This window comes from Mobula birostris, chromosome 9 (assembly GCF_030028105.1).
Source record: "Mobula birostris isolate sMobBir1 chromosome 9, sMobBir1.hap1, whole genome shotgun sequence".
Lineage (NCBI taxonomy): Eukaryota > Metazoa > Chordata > Chondrichthyes > Myliobatiformes > Myliobatidae > Mobula > Mobula birostris.
In genome coordinates, this window is record NC_092378.1 from 1855145 (window position 1) to 1874980 (window position 19836).

The window sequence follows — 19836 nt, forward strand, 5'->3', positions numbered from 1 at the left end:
ATACGTCCCAGTGTAATAAATAAGTGTCAGTCAAGATTGTTGAGCTGTAAGTTTCTATGTGCTAAAAGGGTGAGAAAGATCATCATACTCACTTGTGACCCAATTGTAATCCAGTTTCCCCTTGTTATCTTCTTCTTCAGAACCAAATGCCTGCAGAGCTAGCTGCAGCTTCTTTCTATGCAGAGGGTGCTTGATGCCAAGTTCCTGTGCAAAGAAACTGGTCAAAGAATGTACTGATTCTTCAAAAATGTGTTATCTTTTGCCAAATCTTTACTGTAACAGGCAGAGAATTAGTACAGCCTACAGTAACATAGCCTAGAGTACTGCTTGGGAAGTACCAATTCTTCTCAGGACAAAGTAAAGGGTTCTGCAGAAACCAAGAACAAGCAATTGAGCTAGGCGCAGACCCTTAGTTGTAGACTAAAAATGAAGAGCAATTATCTAGCCAACAATGAGGCAGCTGACATAATCTCTGCCTCATCACTGCCATAAGCTGTCAAGTGGGGGACCGCTTTATTGCGCACATCAACATAGGGAGTTTAACAATAAGACCATAAGATAGAGGAGCAGAATTTGGTCCATGACATCTGCTCTGCCATTTCATCATGACTGATCCAATTTTCCTCTCAGCCCCAATCTCCTGCCTTATCCCCCATATCCCTTCATACTCTGACCAATCAAGAATCTATAAATCTTTGCCTTAAATATACAGAAAGTCTTGGTCTCCACAGCTGCCGGGAGCAGAGAATTTCACAGATTCACCACTCTCCAGATAAAGAAATTCCTCCACAACTCTGTTTTAAAAAGACATCCATCTATTCTGAGGCCTCTGGTCTTGGACTCTCCCACATAGGAAACACCCTCTTCATCCATCAAGGCCTTTCACCATTTGATAGGTTTCAATGAGGTCAGCCCTAATCTACCTGAATTCTTGTGAATACAGGCCCAGAGCCATCAAACACTGTTCATATGACAAGCCATTCAATCCTGGAATCATTTTTGTGAACCACCTCTGAATCTTCTCCAGTTTCAGGACATCCTTTCTAAGATAAGGGGCCCAAATCTGGCCAGAATACTCCATGTGAGGCCTCACCAGTGCTTTATAAAATTCCAACATTACATCCATACTTTTATATTCCAGTCTTCTGCTTACTTTTGTATTCCATTTTTTTTTCTTCTTAATGACTTTTGTGTTCTCTTCTGTTGGTTTTTAAAGCTTCCCAATCCTCTAACTTTCCACTATTTTTTTTTCTCTATTCTATGCCCCCTCTTTAGCTTTTATGTTGGCTTTGACTTCTCTCCTTAGCCATGGTTATCTCATCTTTCCTTTCGAATACTTCTTCCTCTTTGGGATGAATATATCCTGTGTCTTCCAAATTGCTTCCGGAAATTCTAGACATTGCTGATTTACAGCCATTGTTCTTTTCCAATTAAATCTAGCAAACTCTTCTCTCATGCCTCTGTAATTCCCTTTAATTCTGTAATTCTGATAAAGACTTCTCAAATTTCAGAGTGAATTTAATCATATTATGATCACTTGCCCCCAAGTGTCCTTTTACCTTAAGGTTTCTAATCAATTCTTGTTCATTGCACAACACCCAATCCACAGTAGCTGTTCCTCCAGTGGCCTCAACCATGAGTTGTTCTAAACAGCCATCTTGTAGGCACACTAGAAATTGCTCCTCCTGGAATCCAGCACCAACCTGATTTTCCCAATCTACCTGCGTATTGACATCCCCCATGATTATTGAAACATTGCCCTTTTGGCATGTATTTTTTATCTCCCGTTGTAATTTGTAGGCCACATCCTCATTACTATTTGGGGGTCTGTACCAACTCCCATCAGGGTCTTTTTACCTTTGCAGTTCCCCAGCTCTGTCCACACCACCTTCTGACTGTATGTCACCTCTTCCTAATGATTTGATTTCATGTTTTTTAACCAACAGACCCAACACCACTCTCTGCCATCCTGCCTGTCCTTTTGATACAATGTGTATCCTTGGACATTAACTTCCTGGCTATAATCTTTCAGCCATGATTCAGTGTTGCCTACAATATACCTGCCAATTTGTCGCACCATGCTCAACCTTCTGAGTTTGTATATTCTCCCCTTGAAACCAGGTGGGTATCCTAGGTACTACAGTCAAATCAGCTCACACTGCAAAAATGATTTGCTTCATAGAGTCCAACAGCAGGGAAAAGTGTCCTTTGATCCATCTGGTCCGTGCTAACCAAGATTCATGCCTAAGCTAGTCCCAGTGGCCCACGATTGGTCCATACCTCCTAAACCGTTTCTATATACCTGCTCAAATGCATTTTAAATGTTGATAACGTACTGGCCACTCGCAGCTATGGCAGCTCATTCCATAGACTGACTGTCACCTTGGTGGAAAAAGTTGTTCCTCAAGTTACTATTAAGTTTCTCCCCTCTCACCTTAAACCTGTGCCCTCCAGTTCTTGATTCCCCAATCCAGAGAAAGTGACTGTACATTCACTCTACCTGTGCCCCTTATAATTATATACACCGCAAACTCCATCCAGTTCTTGTTGCAGAATCATCTACATATATCATCACTTCTGATGTTTCTCAAATATCTATCCTTTACTACGCCATTTCTTAACTATATACTGTTTGTTGGTGATATTACCTGTCAATACTATATTGATGACACTCAACTCCATCCCTTTGGTCTCCATGAACTACGTAGTCAAAGATTCATCACCATCAACAGCAATTTCCTCCAAATGTTGGTAAAAGCCAAATCCACCGTCTTTCACCACATCCCCCAACTACCTAATGCAAACTTTTCCCTGAAACCAAAACCCTCAATGTTAAACCCTAAACCATGATGAACATCAGACCACATATCCATCTCATCAGTATGACCAAACATTTCTACCTCCAACATTTTCCTCTGACCCTTGCCTCAGTTCACTACAGATAAAAGCCCTCATCCATGACAAAGGGTTAATGTATGAGGAGCGTTTGATGGTTCTGAGCCTGTAACTCATCAGCGTTTAGAAGAATGAGGGTGGGGGAATCTCATTGAAACCTATTGAATATTGAAAGGCCTAGATAGTGGATGTGTAGAAGATGTTTCCTATAGTGGGGGAGGCTAGGACCAGGGGGCAGAGCCTCAGAATAGAGGGACGTTTGTTTAGAATAAGGAGGAATTTCTTTAGCCAGAGCATAGTGAATCTGTGGAATTCATTGCCACTGACAGCTGTGGAGGTCAAATCATTGGGTATACTTAAAGTGGTGGTTAATAGTTTCCTGATTAGTTAGGGTGCCAAAGGTTACTGGAGCAGGCAAGAGAATGGAGTTGAGGGGATAATAAATCAGCCATGATGGAATGACAAAGCAAATTTTATGGGCTGAACAACCTAATTCTGCTCCCATGTTTTATGGTCATATTATTAGTTCTAGCCTCAACTTTTCTAACATTGACCTGGTTGCCTTCGCTATTCTAATTACTTTAAACCTCAGATCACCTAGAACTCTGCTATATCTTTCAATCCCCAAAAAGTGAACTTGACTGGAAAAATAACATAGGAATTGGATGTGTAGAGGGAACAAAGTGTAATCAGTTCCTTCATTATATCAGCTGACCAATCACCTTCATTTCAGACTCTCCACACTGTTGCTTAGGAAGTCTCAGCCCCTAGGGACAGGCTGTGTCAAACTTCTTTCTCTCTATTTGCAGCTGTGCCTTCAGCCATCAAGACACTGCACACTAGCATTTTAAAAGTTCAAAGTAAATTATTAAAGTACATATATGCCATCATATACAGCCCTAAGATTAATTCTTTCGTGTGCATTCAACTTAAATACAAAGAAACAAAAAAAACCCAATAAATACTAAGAATGAGATGAAGTGTCCTTCAAAGTGAGTCCAATGTCGGTCCACGGCCTCCTCTTGTGCCACGATGAGGCCACCCTCAAGGTGGAGGAGTAACACCTTATATTCCGTCTAGGTAGCCTCCAGCCTGATGGCATGAATATTGATGGTTCCTTCTGGTTAAAACATTTTCCCTCCCCCTTCTCTCATCTTCTATTCCCCACCCTGGCCTCTTACCTCCTCTCACCTGCCTATCACCTACCCATGGGTCCAATCCTCCTTCCCTTTCTCCTATCGTCCACACTCCTCTCCTATCAGTTTCCTTCCTCTCCAGCCCTTTACCTTTCCCATCCACGTGGCTTTTCCTATCATCTTCCCTTATCTTTTTAATTTGGCATCATCCCCCTTCCTTTCCAGTCCTGAAGAAGGGTCTCAGCCTGAAATGTCAAACTGTTTGTCATCTCCATGGACGCTGCCTGACCTACTAAATTGCTCCAAAATTTTGTGAGTGCTGCCAAAGGTTATTTTCCTACACCTTCCCAACTCTTCAATATCAGACATCTCTGGATTGGTCAATTTTGTGTTAAACTGCACACTGTGAGATTCTCTTACATTAGACACTATAATAACACAAGAAGCTTACCTTCTCCAGGTCTTGCTGAGATGCATGCAGTAAGGTCTGGCCTGAGGTGATCCAGGATCCAGAAGCCCCCACATATATTCCTAGTCCTTGGTCATCCAGCCAGTTGCACACCTGGTCCTTGCTCCACTTTGCAAATGGAGCATCCAGATCACTGCAGACAAAGTGATTGCACTTTCAGATTAATGACCAAGTAGCTTCAAAGGCAAAGTTCTGATTAAGTCACCCAACCCACATTACATACACCACTTTCTGCAAAGTGTAGAGAAAATGCTTATTAACAGGACGAGGACATTGACTATCAGCAGGTACTCCCAAAAGGTGGAGGAGAACAAATTCTTGACCTGCCAGGTTATCAAACCATAAGACGTAGAATCAGAATTAGAGCACTCGACCCATCAACTCTGCGCTGATTTATTATCCCTCTCAACCCCTTCTCTTGCCTTCTCACCATAATCTTTGACACCCTAAACAAGATCCTATCAACCATCACTTTAAATATACCCAATGACTTGGCCTCCACATATGTCTTTGACAATGAATTCCTCATATTTACTACCTTCTGGCTAAAGAAATTCTTTCCCTTCTTTGTCATAAAGGGACATCCCTCTATTCTGAAGTTGTACTGTCAAGTCCTTGATTCCTCCATTGTAGAAAACATCCTTTCCACATCAATATTCGATAGGTCTCAATGGGATTCCCCACACCCCCCCTCCGCCACCTCCATCTCATTCTTCTAAACTGCAGTTAGTACAGGGCCAAGGTAACATGTCTGAACGACTGGTGTCCTGTCACACTCACCTCAATAATAAGCAAATGCTTTGAGAGGCTGGTCAAGGACTACACCTGCAGCTTGCTACCACCCACACTGGATCCCCTACAATTCGCCTACCGACACAACCGATCGACAGATGACGCAATAGCCACAGCTCTGCACACCATCCTTACATATCTGAAGAAGGATGCTTATGTGAGAATGCTGTTCTTGGACTACAGTTCAGTATTCAACACTATAATTCCCTCCAAGCTTGACAAGAAGTTCAGATAGCTGGGCCTTCACCCTGCCTTGTGCAGCTGGATTCTAGACTTCCTGTCAGATCGCCGGCAGGCAGTAAGAGTGGGCTCCCTCACCACAGGTGTCCCTCAGGGCTGTGTACTAAGCCCCCTCCTTTACTCCCTGTATACCCATGACTGTGCCACCACCCACAGCTCCAATCTGCTAATTAAACTTGCTGACGACACTACACTGACTGGCCTAATCTCAAATAATAGTGAGGCAGCCTACAGGGAAGTCATCACCCTGACACAGTGATGTCAAGAAAAAACATCTCCGTCAATGTCACAAAAACTAAGGAGCTGGTTGTGGACTACAGGAGGAATGGAGATAGGCTAACCCTCATTGACATCAATGGATCTGGGGTTGACAGGGTGAACAGCTTTAAGTTCCTCAGCATATACATCACCGAGGAACTCATGTGGCCTGTTTATACCGAATGTGTGGTGAAACAAAGCACACAGCACCTCTTTCACCTCAGACAGTTGAGGAAGTTTGGTATGGGCCCCCAAATCCTATGAACTTTCTACAGGGGCACAATTGAGAGCATCCTGGCTGGTTGCATCACTGCCTGGTATGGGAACTGTACCTCCCTTAATCGCGGGATTCAGCAGAGAGTGGTGTGGACAGCCCAGCGCTTCTGTAGTTGTGAACTTCCCACTTTTCAGGACAGTTACAGAGACAGGTGTATAAAAAGAGCCCAAAGTATTCATTGGGGATCCGAGTCACCCCAACCACAAACTGTTCCAGCTGCCACCATCCGGGAAACGGTACCACAGCATAAAAGCCAGGACCAACTGGCTCTGGAACAGCTTCTTCCACCAGGCCATCAAACTGCTTAATTCATGACAATGCAACTGTATTTCCATGCTATATTGACTACCCTGTTGTACATACTATTTATTATAAATTACTATAAATTGCACATTGCACATTTAGACAGGACACAAAACAAAAAATTTTACTCACGTATATGAAGGATGCAATAAAGTCAATTCAATGCAATTCCCAGAGCCATCAAGTGCTCCTCGTATATTAACCCTTTCCTTCCCAGAATCATTCTTCTGAAACTCCTCTGGACCCTCCCTAATGCCAACACATTTTTTCTTAAACAAGGGGCCTAAAACTGCTCACAATATCTCGTGCAGTCTGACCAATCCTTATAAAGCCTTAATGGGCAATGGTTGTCTCACAGCACTATTAGGGAGGGAGTTCTAAGGTTTAGATCCAGTAATGAAGGGACGTTGCAGTTCAAGGACGTTGTGAGTCAGAAACAATTCCACAAAAGGCGGATACACAAGTACCCGCTGCCCTCAATTTTCTTGCTAGCAGATCAGACTGCCAAGTAGCCAGTGGGAGATATATGAAAGGCTATGGTTCAAGAGCAGGTTGATGGGATGAGGCAAAATAACAGTTCGACATAGACTAGATGGGCCAAAGGTCCTGCTTCAGCACTGTAGCGCTCTACGACTCTAGCCTTGGCGGACGACACATGCCCTTGCAGACACAATAGATGTAAAGTGGTTAGCATTAGAAACATAGAAAAACTACAGCACAATACAGGCCCTTCAGCCCACAATGCTACCAAACATGTACTTACTTTAGAAATTACCTAGGGTTACCCACAGCCCTCTATTTTTCTAAGATCCATGTTCCTATCCAGGAGTCTCTTAAAAGACCCTATTGTATCTGTCTCCACCACCATCGTCGGCAGCCCTTTCCACGCACTTACCACTCTCTGCGTAAAAAGCTTACCCGACATCTCCTCTGTACCTACTTCCAAGCTCCTTAAAACTGTGTCCTCTTGTGTTAGCTATTTCAGCTCTGGGGAAAAGCCTCTGACTATCCACACGATCAATGCCTCTCATCATCTTATACACCTCTATCAGGTCACCTCTCATCCTCCGTCACTCCAAGGAGAAAAGGCCAAGTTCATTCAACCTATTCTTGTAAGGCATGCTCCCTAATCCAGGACAACATCCTTTTAAATCTCCTCTGCACCCTTTCTGCAGTTTCCACATCCTTTCTGTAGGGAGTGAACAGAACTGAGCACAGTACTCCAAGTGGGGTCTGACCAGGGTCCTATATAGCTGCAACATAACCTCTCGGCTCTTAAACTCAATCCCATGGTTGATGAAGGCAAATGCATTGTATGCCTTTTTAACCACAGAGTCAACCTGCGCAGCTGCTTTGAGTGTCCTATGGACTCGGACCCCAAGATCCCTCTGATCCTCCACACTGCCAAGAGTCTTACCATTAATGCTATACTCTGTCATCATATTTGACCTACCAAAATAAACCACCTCACACTTATCTGGGACGAACTCCATCTGCCACTTCTCAGCCCAGTTTCCTATCAATGTACCGCTGTAACTTCTGACAGCCCTCCACACTATCCATAACATCCCCAACCTTTCTGTCATCAGCAAATTTACTAATCCATCCCTCCACTTCCTCATCCACATCAGGTATAAAAATCATGAAGAGAAGGGGTCACAGAACAGATTCCTGAGGCACACCACTAGTCATCGATCTCCATGCAGAATATGACCCGTCTACAACCACTCCTTGCCTTCTGTGGACAAGCCAATTCTGGATCCACAAGCGATTTCCCCTTGGATCCCAAGCCTCCTTACTTTCTCAATAAGCCTTGCATGGGGTACCTTATCAAATGCCTTGCTGAAATCTATATGCACTACATCTACTGCTCTACCTTCATCAATGTGTTTCGTCACATCCTCAAAAAATTCAATCTGGCTCGTAAGGCACGACCTGCCTTTAACAAAGCCATGCTGATTATTCCTAATCATATTATGCCTCTCCAAATGTTCATAAATCCTGCCTTTCAGGATAGAAACATAAAAAATAGGTGGAGTAGGTCATTCGGCCCTTCGAGCCTGCACCGTCTTTCAGTATGATCATGGCTGATCATCCAACTCAGAACCCTGTACCTGCCTTCTCTCCATACCCCCGGTCCCTCTAGCCACAAGGGCCATATCTAACTCCCTCTTAAATATAGCCAATGAACTGGCCTCAACTGTTTCCTGTGGCAGAGAATTCTACAGATTCACCAGTCTCTGTGTGAAGAAGTTTTTCCTAATCTTGGTCCTAAAAGACTTCCCCTTTATCCTCAAACTGTGACCCCTCGTTCTGGACTTCCCCAACATCGGGAACAATCTTCCTGCATCTAGCCTGTCCAATCCCTTTAGGATTTTATATGTTTCAATAAGATCCCCCCTCAATCGTCTAAATTCCAACGAGTATAAGCCTAGCCGATCCAGTCTTTCATCATATGAAAGTCCTGCCATCCCAGGAATTAATCTGGTGAACCTTCTTTATACTCCCTCTATGGCAAGGATGTCTTTCCTCAGATTAGGGGACCAAAACTGCACACAATACTCCAGGATCTTTTCCATCAACTTACCAACCACTGAAGTAAGACTCACTGGTCTATAATTTTCTGCGCTATCTCTATTCCCTTTCTTGAATAAAGGAACAGGATCTGCGACCCTCCAATCCTCTGGAACCTCTCCTGTTCCCATTGATGATGCATGGATCATTGCCAGAGGCTCAGCAATTTCCCCCCTCGCCTCCCACAGTAGTCTGGGGTACATCTTGTCCACTCCCAGAGATTTATCCAACTTGATGCTTTCCATAAGCTTCAGCACATCCTCTTTCTTAATGTCTAAATGCTCAAGCTTTTCAATCCACTGTAAGTCACCCCTACAATTCCCAAGATCCTTTTCCATAGTGAATACTGAACTGAAGTATTCATTAAGTACCTCTGCTATCTCCTCCGGTTCCATACACACTTTTCCACTGTCACACTTGATTGGTCCTATTCTCTCATGTCTTATCCTTTTGCTCTTTCCATACTTGTAGAATGCCTTGGGGTTTTCTTTAATCCTGCTTGCCAAGGCCTCCTCATGGCCCCTTCTGGCTCTCCTAATTTCATTAAGCTACCCTAATAATCTTCTAGATCTCTATCATAACCTAGTTTTTTTGAACCTTTTGTAAGCTTTTCTTTTCTTCTTGACTAGATTTTCAAAAGCCTGTGTACACCATGGTTCCTGTACCCTTTCCGTTTCATTGGAACGTACCTATGCAGAACACCACGTAAATACCCCCTCCTGAACATTAGCCACATTTCCGCCGTATATTTCCCTGAGAACATCTGTTCCCAATTTATGCTTCCAAATTCCTGCCTGATAGCTTCATATTTCTCCTTACTCCAATTAAATGCTTTCCTAACCTGTCTGTTCCTATCCCTCTCCAATGCTATGGTAAAGGAGCTAGAATTGTAATCACCATCTCCAAAATGCTCTCCCACTGAACAGACCCGACACCTGACCAGGTTCATTTTCCAATACCAGATCAAGAACAGCCTCTCCTCTTGTAGGCTTTATCTACATATTGTGTCAGGAAACCTTCCTGAGCACACCTAACAAACTCCTATTTAAACCCCTTGCTCTAGGGAGACCCCAATCCATATTTGGGAAATTAAAATCTCCCACGACAACCCTGTTATTATTACACCTTTCCAGAATCGGTCTCCCAATCTGCTCCTCGATGTCCCTGTTACTATTGGGTGGTCTATAAAAAAATCACCCACTCTGCTGCTTTTCCCAAACACAGAGCTTAGACTCTTATTAAAGCAATGGACAACTGGAGAGTATCCTGCCCTAATACAGTTTCCTCGTTTAACACTGAGTATGAAAATGGAAACACCATTATTTCTCTGATTTCCAACTATATTAGAACTAGAGATCATAGGTTAAGGTGAAAGTTGAAATGTTTAAGGGGAACATGAAGGGGAATCTTCTTAACTCAGAGGATGGTGCTAGTGTGGAAAGAGCTGCTAGCAGAAGTGGTGATGCATGCTTAATCAAAACATTTACGAGAAGTTTGGATAGCTACATGGATGGTTAAGGGATGGAGGGCTATGGTTCAGGTGCAGGTCAAAAGGACCAGGCACAATAATAGTTCTGCATAGACTAGATGGGCTAAAGGGCCTGATTCTATACTCTTTGACTACTGGCTGGCCCACCTTCCCTCTACCATTGCCTACACTCCATTCTTGGTTACTGTGATTGCTTTTTCAAAGCCTCTTGCCAGGGTCTCCCCACCCCCACCCCGTCACTCTGCATTACTGCTTTTTCTCAGACTGAATTCTGGAATGAGAGCGAGTTGAAGGTACGTTACTCATCTCACAGGAACACAGCTGTTGACATTTTAAGATCTAGTTCAATGTTTCCATATCCTGGAGAGGCCTCCGTTGGTTGTGGTCAACCATGTAAAGTAAAAGTAAATGGCAGGATACTTGGTAGTGTGGAGGAGCAGAGGGATCTCAGGGTACATGCCACAGATCCCTGAAAGTTGCCTCACAGGTGGATAGGGTAGTTAAGAAAGCTTATGGGGCGTTAGCATTCATAAGTCGAGGGACAGAATTTAAGAGTCGCAATGTAATGATGCAGCTCTATAAAACTCTGGTTAGGCCACACTTGGAGTACTGTGTCCAGTTCTGGTCACCTCACTATAGGAAGGATGTGGAAGCATTGGAAAGGGTACAGAGGAGATTTACCAGGATGCTGCCTGGTTTAGAAAGTATGCATTATGATCAGAGATTAAGGGAGCTAGGGCTTTACTCTTTGGCGAGGAGGAGGATGAGAGGAGACATGATGGAGGTGTACAAGATAATAAGAGGAATAGATAGAGTGGATAGACAGTGCCTCTTCCCCAGGGCACCACTCCTCAATACAAGAGGACATGGCTTTAAGGTAAGGGGTGGGAAGTTCAAAGAGGATATTAGAGGAAGGTTTTTTTACTCAGAGAGTGGTTGGTGCGTGGAATGCACTGCCTGAGTCAGTGGTGGAGGCAGATATACTAGTGAAGTTTAAGAGACTACTAGACAGGTATATGGAGGAAATTAAGGTGGGGGCTTATATGGGAGGCAGGGTTTGAGGGTCGGCACAACATTGTGGGCCGAAGGGCCTGTACTGTGCTGTACTATTCTATGTTCTATGTCCTAGCTGACTACGGAAACACAAGCCAGGACTACACAACATGGAAAGCAGCAGGCTCCCCCTCTCCACTCAGCTGATGAACCCAAAGCAATGGCAGAGACCAGGAATTGCCAGTCAGCATTGAACATATTGTAGGACTGCCTTAGGGACTCGAGCTCTGGATTTTCCCCTCAGGGTTTACTCCCAAACCTTTCTGCATGAGTAGGTATAGCTGCAGGGCAGCAGGGGTTTGTGATCAGAGTTTTCCTTCTCTGAGATGAGCTGCCAAGCACAGCTGACGAGCCCCATCTGCTCAAAGCAACTGGTTTTAAGCTCCAATTGCCTGACTTGGTCTCTTCTCTTGTCAGTAGAAACAGTTCCACTGTGTTTAGTTCCACACCATTGACTGATTACTTACACATGGATAATATGTCCACTTTCTTCCCAATTTCATACTGTTTCCATTTCAGAACTGTTAATTACACTCAGTCATTACTCTGTCGTCACGTTCTCCATTTTCCCCCTGTAATGCTCAGGATTTGTTGCTCTTTGAAAAGGTGTCTCACCCTCGGTATCCTGCCCCCTGATCCCTCAGGGCAGACTGGATCGCATGCATGCCCCCTGATCCTCCATGGCAGACTGGATCGCATGCATGCCCCTTGATCCCTCAGGGGCAGCCTGGATCGCATGCATGCCCCCTGATCCCTCAGGGCAGACTGGATCACATGCATGCCCCCTGATCCCTCAGGGCAGACTGGATCGCATGCATGCCCTCTGCTCCCTCAGGGCAGACTGGATCGCATGCATGCCCCCTGATCCCTCAGGGCAGATTGGATCGCATGCATGCCCCCTGATCCCCCATGGCAGACTGGATCGCATGCATGCCCCCTGATCCCTCAACGGCATCCTGGATCGCATGCATGCCCCCTGATCCCTCAGGGCAGAGCGGAGTGTTGGGCTTCAAGTTACAACATCACCCAGGCACAAAGTCCAAGTTCAGAAGCTGATGCATCAAGTAGGTCCAAGACAAATTGGGGCCTTGAAAGGATTAAAGTTCAGCTTACACAGCTCTTCCAGACTAACCAGCTGCTGTTTGTGTGCATCACTGGCATGCCCTGCAGTGAAAGAAACTTAGATCTTGGACTAGAATGGCAGTGGAAATGATCAAGCCAACAGAGTGACAAGGTGGTGATGGAGGCGGCTAGAGTCACTGAACACTGAAACACAGAAACAGGCCCTTCAGCTCATCTGGTCCGCGCGGAACTATTTATCTGCCTAGTCCTATCAACCTGCACCTGAACCATACTCTTCCCATCCATGTACTTCAAATTTCTCTAAAACTCTGAAATCGAACCCACATCCACCCCATCACTGGCAGCTCACTCCATACTCTCACTACCCTCTGAGTGAAATTCCCCCTCATGTTCACCTTAAACATTCCCTTTTACCCTTAACTCCCATCCTCTAGTTCTTGTCTCATCCAACCTCAGTGGAAAAAGTCTGCTTGCATTTATAATACCTATACCGCTCATAATTTTGTATACTTCTATCAAATCTCCTATTAATCTTAGCTCCAGGGAATGAAATCCCAACCATTCAGCCTTTCTGTATAACTCAGGTCCTCAGTCCTGGCAACATCCTGTAAAACTTCTCTGTACTCTTTCAATCTTACTGTTACTGTGTCTGGAAGTGTTTCAGCCTGTTGGGTAGTGGGAGGCAATTCAACACGAGGACCAGTGGAGATACCAAACACAGGAGGATTAATCACAATATTCCTTCAAATCACAGTGACCATTCAGGTATAGGACCATAAGTAATAGGAGCAGAATTAGGCCACTCGGCCCATCATAGATGATTAATTATTCCACCCCCCCCCCCCAATTCCATTCTCCTGCATTCTTCTCGTAACCTCTGGTGCATTGACCAATCAAGAACCTATCAATCTTTAAGTACCCTCAATGACTTGGGCTCCAAATTCACCACCTTCTGGCTAAAGAAATTCTGGATTTTTCCAATGATCTAGCCCACCTGGCCTTGCTTGGCCCACAGCTCTCCAAAACCCTCCTATCCATGTATCATCTACTGGCTTTTAAACGCTGCTAATGTACCCACCTGAACAACTATTTCTGTCAAATACACCACCTGTGTATGAAGCAGTTGCCCCGATGTCCCTTTTAGATCTCTCACCTCTGATCTTAAACCTCTGTTCCCTTACTTTTTGCACCTGCATCCAGGAAAAAGATGGTCTACACCCCTCCTGATCTTATCTATCTCAGTGCCAGCTACTTTCTACCTCAAATATTTATGGAATTATTTTTGCCCATTTCTACTAACCAATGAATCTGTTTTAATGAAGACAGGTGAATGGATAATCAATAATCGTCATGCCTCCCAGAGAAGATCTAGCTCAAATGTAATGGCAAATCTACAACACAACAGCAGTGATGTAAATGAAATCCCAATGTTTTCGTCGTGACTTAGGAGTGACACAATAACCTAGCAGTTACCACAGCGCCAGTGACCTGGGTTCAATTCCACCACTGCCTGTAAGGAGTTTGAATGTTTTCTGCGTGACCATCTGGGTTTCACTCGAGTGCTTCAATTTCTGCCCACACTTCAAAGACACAAGGGTTGGAAAGTTAATTGGTCACATGGGTGTAACTGGACGGCATGGGTTTGTTGTGCTGGAAAAGCCTGTTACCGTGCTGCATCTCTAAGTAAATGACTTCAATAGTTCTGTACGTTTTAGTGTGCTGTAGATCCCGGGACCAGCCAAGCTTCGGACCGGAGGTACTTCTGGTTCCACCTCTTTTGAATTCCCCTTCACTCATGTCTTCAGGGTTGAATGTGGTTGACTGACTTCGTTTAAGCCTGAGTATAAAACACAAACGCGACCATTCACAAGATGAACCTGAACTCTCAAAGGTCCTACTGTCCTGGGCTGTGCAGTGACAATCGGATTGCCACACTCCTTCATTACAAATGATACAGGGTTAAAGCAAAGGAGGCTGTCACCTGCCTGTCGTTTTCATGCTGGATTAGAGAGACCAATCAAAACCCAACTGTTCTTCCAAGTTACACACATCAAAGTTGCTGGTGAACGCAGCAGGCCAGGCAGCATCTCTAGGAAGAGGTACAGTCGACGTTTCAGGCCGAGACCCTTTGTCAGGACTAATGGGTAGTCCTGACGAAGGGGTCTCGGCCTGAAACGTCGACAGTACCTCTTCCTAGAGATGCTGCCTCGCCTGCTGCGTTCACCAGCAACTTTGATGTGTGTTGCTTGAATTTCCAGCATCTGCAGAATTCCTGTTGTTTGCGCTCTTCCAAGTTAATTACTTGAACATAATATTCCAATTCTGATTGTCTCATTATAGGAAGGATGTGGAAGCTTTACAGAGGGTGCAAAGGAGATTTACCAGGATGCTGCCTGGATTAGAGAACATGTCTTGTGAGGATAGGCTCAGTGAGCTAGGTCTTCGCTTTGGAGCAAAGGAGGATGAGAGGTGACTTGGTAGAGGTGTATAAGATAATCAGAAGCATAGCCAGAGATTTTTTCTGGAAATGGCTAATACAAAGAGCCTATTTTTTTTAAGGTGACTGGAGGGGAATGGATGCCAGTGTAGTTTATTTGTATTTAAAAAAAAACGCAGAGTGGTAGGGGTATGGAACCTTAGTGGCACTTCGCTTTTCCTCGATCCCACTCCTATCGCTGATGCCAAGAAGCACGGTAGTTTAGCTGTTTGCATTATGCTTTGGAATGCCAACAATTGGGGTTCAATACCCACTGATACTCTATAAGGAGTTTCATGTTGTGCCCTTGAATGTGTGGGCTTTCTCTGGTTTCCCCCCACATTTACAGATGTACGGGTTAGTGTTAGTAAGTTGTGAACATTATGTTGGCACTGGAAGCATGACAAAGCTTGTGGCTGTCTCTTGCACATCCTCTGACTGTGTTGGTCATTGGCGCAAACACATTTCACTGAATGCTTCGATGTACATATGACAAATAAAGCTAATCTTTTATTTCGATCACTGGCTTTTATTTTCAGAATCCCAGCATTTAGTGTTTGTGAGGTCATAGTTGTAGTAGTTGTATATTTTACTGCCTCTCCCCTCTGTATTCTCATTCATCTCCTTCCATTTCAATTGCCCACAGACACAACCATGGCAATTAACAACCTTTCACAGGCAGTAGTAACAGTCTCTGCTGGTGTCCACCTCTCTATTCCCTATACTTGTCCTTTACTCTGCACCTTAAAACACATTCATATACTAAATTTTCCTCATTCTGATGATGGGTCATCTACTTGAAACATCTCATAGATAATTCTTGATGATTTTCACTGTTCACTAGTAATTTAATACTCAATTGCATTTTATAACACATTATATAGAGAGTGTCATACTGTGACAGGGTGCTTAAATAACAAACATCCAATTAGATGCTCACAGTGGACCAGTTTTGAAGCTATCAGTGCAGAATTCACCACACAAATCCTCTCAACTCTTGTATAATTAGGATAAATTAGTATGAAATGAGCTTGATAAATTATGAAAATAAACAGCCTCAAAAATCTATTCCAATTCAAAATAATTCCAAAAGCTATTCACACGATCTTTTAGAATACAAGACAATAACACATAGGAGCAGAATTAGGCTATTTGGCCCATCCAGTCTTAGAACAGAGAAATCTACAGCACATTACAAGTCCTTCGGCTCACAATGTTGTGCCAACCATGTAACCTACTCTAGAAACTGCCTATAATTTCCCTAGTGCATAGCCCTCTATTTTACTAAGCTCCATGTACATATCTAAGAGGTAGGTATTGTATCCACTTCCACCGGCAGTGCATTCCACGCACCCACCACTCTGTATGAAAAACTTACCTGACACCCCCTCGATACCTATTTCCAAAACTTTAAACTATGCCCCCTTGTGTTAGCCATTTCAGCCCTGGGAAAAAGCCTCTGGCTATCCACACGATCAATGCCTCTCATCATCTTATACACCTCTATCAGGTGACCTCTCATCTTCCGTCGCTCCAAGGAGAGAAGGCCAAGTACACTCAACCTGAAGGTACATCCTCCAATCCAGATAACATCCTTGTAAATCTCCTCTGCTCTCTATCATATCCACCGTTCCATAATGGATGACTTATTTTCCCTCTCAACCCCACTTGCCTGCCTTCTCCCCTTAACCTTTGAAACCCTGAATAATCAAGAACCCATCAACACCTATTTTAAATATACCCAATGACTTGGCCTCCACAGCTGTCTGCAGCAATGAATTCCACAGATTCACTACCCTCTGGCTAAAATAAATCAAGGAATGGCAGTGTAGATCAGAAAGTCTATCTCTGCTCCCACTTCTAATGACCTGTGTCCTGAAGTGTAATTAAAAGATACTTACTTTCCAAATAACTTTTTGATTCCTTTGGATTTCTTTTTGAGATCTGGTGAGGTTGGAAAGAGCTGACAACTATCAGCCTCTACTGAACGCAGTGGGAGACCAGCAACATCCACCTGCTCCAACTCTCTCTCCGTCTCCGCTGTATATTTTTGTAAAAATCAAAGTTCATTAATTCTTTCCCTTATGATATAAAATATTTTTTTTTAAATAGTAAAGAAAGAGGAATGGTAAAATTCTGGAAAACATTTTAACATAAACGGAATGGCTTTAAATTTGATTAATCTAGATTAACAATACAACTTACCATGATGCGTCTGCCTTTGAAATGAGTTCTATTTGAGAATTTAATGGTCGACACAAACACAGGTTTTGTCTCTCCAGTGTATAAAGGGAGAGTCAAAAATCAAGCAAAATAATCCAATTGAAATATTGAGGTGGTGATGATGATTAGGTTAGGTGATTACCTTATTAAAAAAATGCTAATATGAATGACTGAAATGCAGAACATGATTCACATAGATAGATAAAGGATGCTGGTTTGCGCTCTTTCTTTCACAAGTTAACAACTCTTTATTGCACTTAAATGACCAACTTCTGAAAAGATTCAATCGTCAGAAGTTGCCTCTGCAAATGCCTTGCTTTCATGGACCTTGGCAGCTGTGTTACTATGTTCAGCACCTCAGCAGAGCCAGTAGCATTGATACAAACCAACTCACATGCCTTAATACATTGTGCATTTGACAATTGCTCTCGTATATCTTATACTTTATGTGACCTGGTAGCGAGGAGCAAAATCATTCTCACAAGATTTAATCTTTCCTTTAGTTAAGTGGAGGACAGTACGTCAGCATCGCGGGCACGCTATATTACCGCCGGAATGAGTGACGACACTTGAGGGTGCCCCCAGCACATCCTCAAATGCAAACAACACATTTCACCGTATGCTTTGATGTACAAACAATAAGTGAATCTGAACCTGTAAACTACAACAGAATAAAAAACTCTAATGCAGTTCCCCATCAAGTTGTCTGCAACAGAAAGATGAATGTTAGTGCCTATACCCTTTTACACAGAAGAAAGGGTCACATGAGAGCAAGCCTAGGTTTCCAAGGAAGGCTAGATGGCCGGGCAGACTCCTGACAGGCTGCTACTCATATACTCACCCCTTATGTGGACACAACAGAGCCTCTTTGAGAAGAGGGGCTGCTTTCCCCTAGAGGTGGACCCACAGGTAGAAAGGGCAGCTAGCAGAGTGGCTTTTGGCATGCTAGCCTTCATCAGTCAGGGCACTGAGTAGTGAAGTTGGGACGTTATGTTGCAGTTGTACAAGACATCGATGAAGTCACACTTGGAGTATTGTATCCAGTTTTGGTCACCCTCTCATACGAAAAGTGATTAAACTGGAAAGACTGGAGAGAAGATTTACCAGGATGTTTTCAGAACATAAGTGACTGAGTTTTGGGAAACATTGGGCACGCTAGGACTCACAGCTTTTTATAGGGTCACCTTTCCAAGGAAATAAAATAATGAGGGGCATAGATTGGATGCATGTACCTCAATCTTTTCAGCAGATGTTAGGAAATCAAGAATTCGAAGACATAGGTTTAAGATGAGAGCTGAATGATTTACTGAGAACTTGAGGACCTTTGTTTTAAAAAAATATATACATTTAAGTTGGTATGTACACGGAATGAGCTGCCAGAGGAAGTAGTTGTGGCAGGTGTAATAACTTTTTAAAATACAGTTGGAAAGGAATATGGATAGAAAAGGGTTTGAGAATATGGGACAAATGGGGACACCTTGGATGGAGCATGGATCAGCTGAGCTGAAGAGCTGGTTTCAGTGCTGTTGACTCTATGGGTCACAGAGTTACAGTTTTGTGAGAGTGAGAGTGAGAGTGAGAGTGAGAGTGAGAGTGTGAGAGAGAGTGAGAGTGTGAGAGAGAGTGTGAGTGTGAGTGTGAGAGAGAGTGTGAGAGAGAGTGTGAGTGTGTGTGAGTGTGAGAGAGTGTGAGTGTGAGAGAGTGTGAGTGTGAGAGAGTGTGAGTGTGAGTGTGAGAGAGTGTGAGTGTGAGTGTGAGTGTGAGTGTGAGTGTGAGAGTGAGAGAGTGAGAGAGTGAGAGAGTGAGAGAGTGAGAGAGTGAGAGAGTGAGAGAGTGAGAGAGTGAGAGAGTGAGAGAGTGAGAGAGTGAGAGAGTGAGAGAGTGAGAGAGTGAGAGAGTGAGAGAGTGAGAGAGTGAGAGAGTGAGAGAGTGAGAGAGTGAGAGAGTGAGAGAGTGAGAGAGTGAGAGAGTGAGAGAGTGAGAGAGTGAGAGAGTGAGAGAGTGAGAGAGTGAGAGAGTGAGAGAGTGAGAGAGAGAGAGAGAGAGAGAGAGAGAGAGAGAGAGAGAGAGAGAGAGAGAGAGAGAGAGAGAGAGAGAGAGAGAGAGAGAGAGAGAGAGAGAGAGAGAGAGAGAGAGAGAGAGAGGTGTGTGTATATAGGGGAGGGGGGAGGGGGAGGGGGAGGGGGAGGGGGAGGGGGAGGGGGAGGGGGAGGGGGAGGGGGAGGGGGAGGGGGAGGGGGAGGGGGAGGGGGAGGGGGCCAGGATGCCTAAGATTTTTGTACAGTGTTGTATTTTGTCAACGTGGAGCAGAGAGTGAGTTTGCAGGTCTGGTGGGAGCAGAGGATGTTGGGAATGGTGAGGAGGGGTGTGGGATGGATGGCAGAGGAGTGTCAGGGGCAGGGGGGAGTGGTGTGGGCGTAGATACACCGAACCCTATGATAGCAGGTAAGGTCAATGATACCAAAATACTGGCTTATAGATTACAGAATGTGTCTCTGGTGCTTCCTCTCCTCTTTCCCCTTTTCCTAACCATAATTCCCCTCTCCCTGCCCCCTCCCCACTCTCAGT

At 44.2% G+C, this 19836-nt stretch overlaps 1 protein-coding gene across 4 annotated transcripts in view; it reads right to left on the reverse strand.

The window, feature by feature from the left end:
• The window catches only part of ppfibp1b (PPFIA binding protein 1b), a 253814-nt gene that overhangs the window by 37883 nt on the left and 196095 nt on the right, over positions 1–19836 (reverse strand). For all 4 annotated transcript variants that reach the window (XM_072267360.1, XM_072267357.1, XM_072267359.1 and 1 more), the window contains 4 exons: positions 16947–17085; positions 14278–14406; positions 4483–4633; positions 93–204 (listed from right to left, as the gene is read on the reverse strand). In XM_072267360.1, the coding sequence (XP_072123461.1) occupies positions 93–204; positions 4483–4633; positions 14278–14406; positions 16947–17085 (531 nt within the window). The remainder of the gene's footprint in view (positions 1–92; positions 205–4482; positions 4634–14277; positions 14407–16946; positions 17086–19836) is intronic.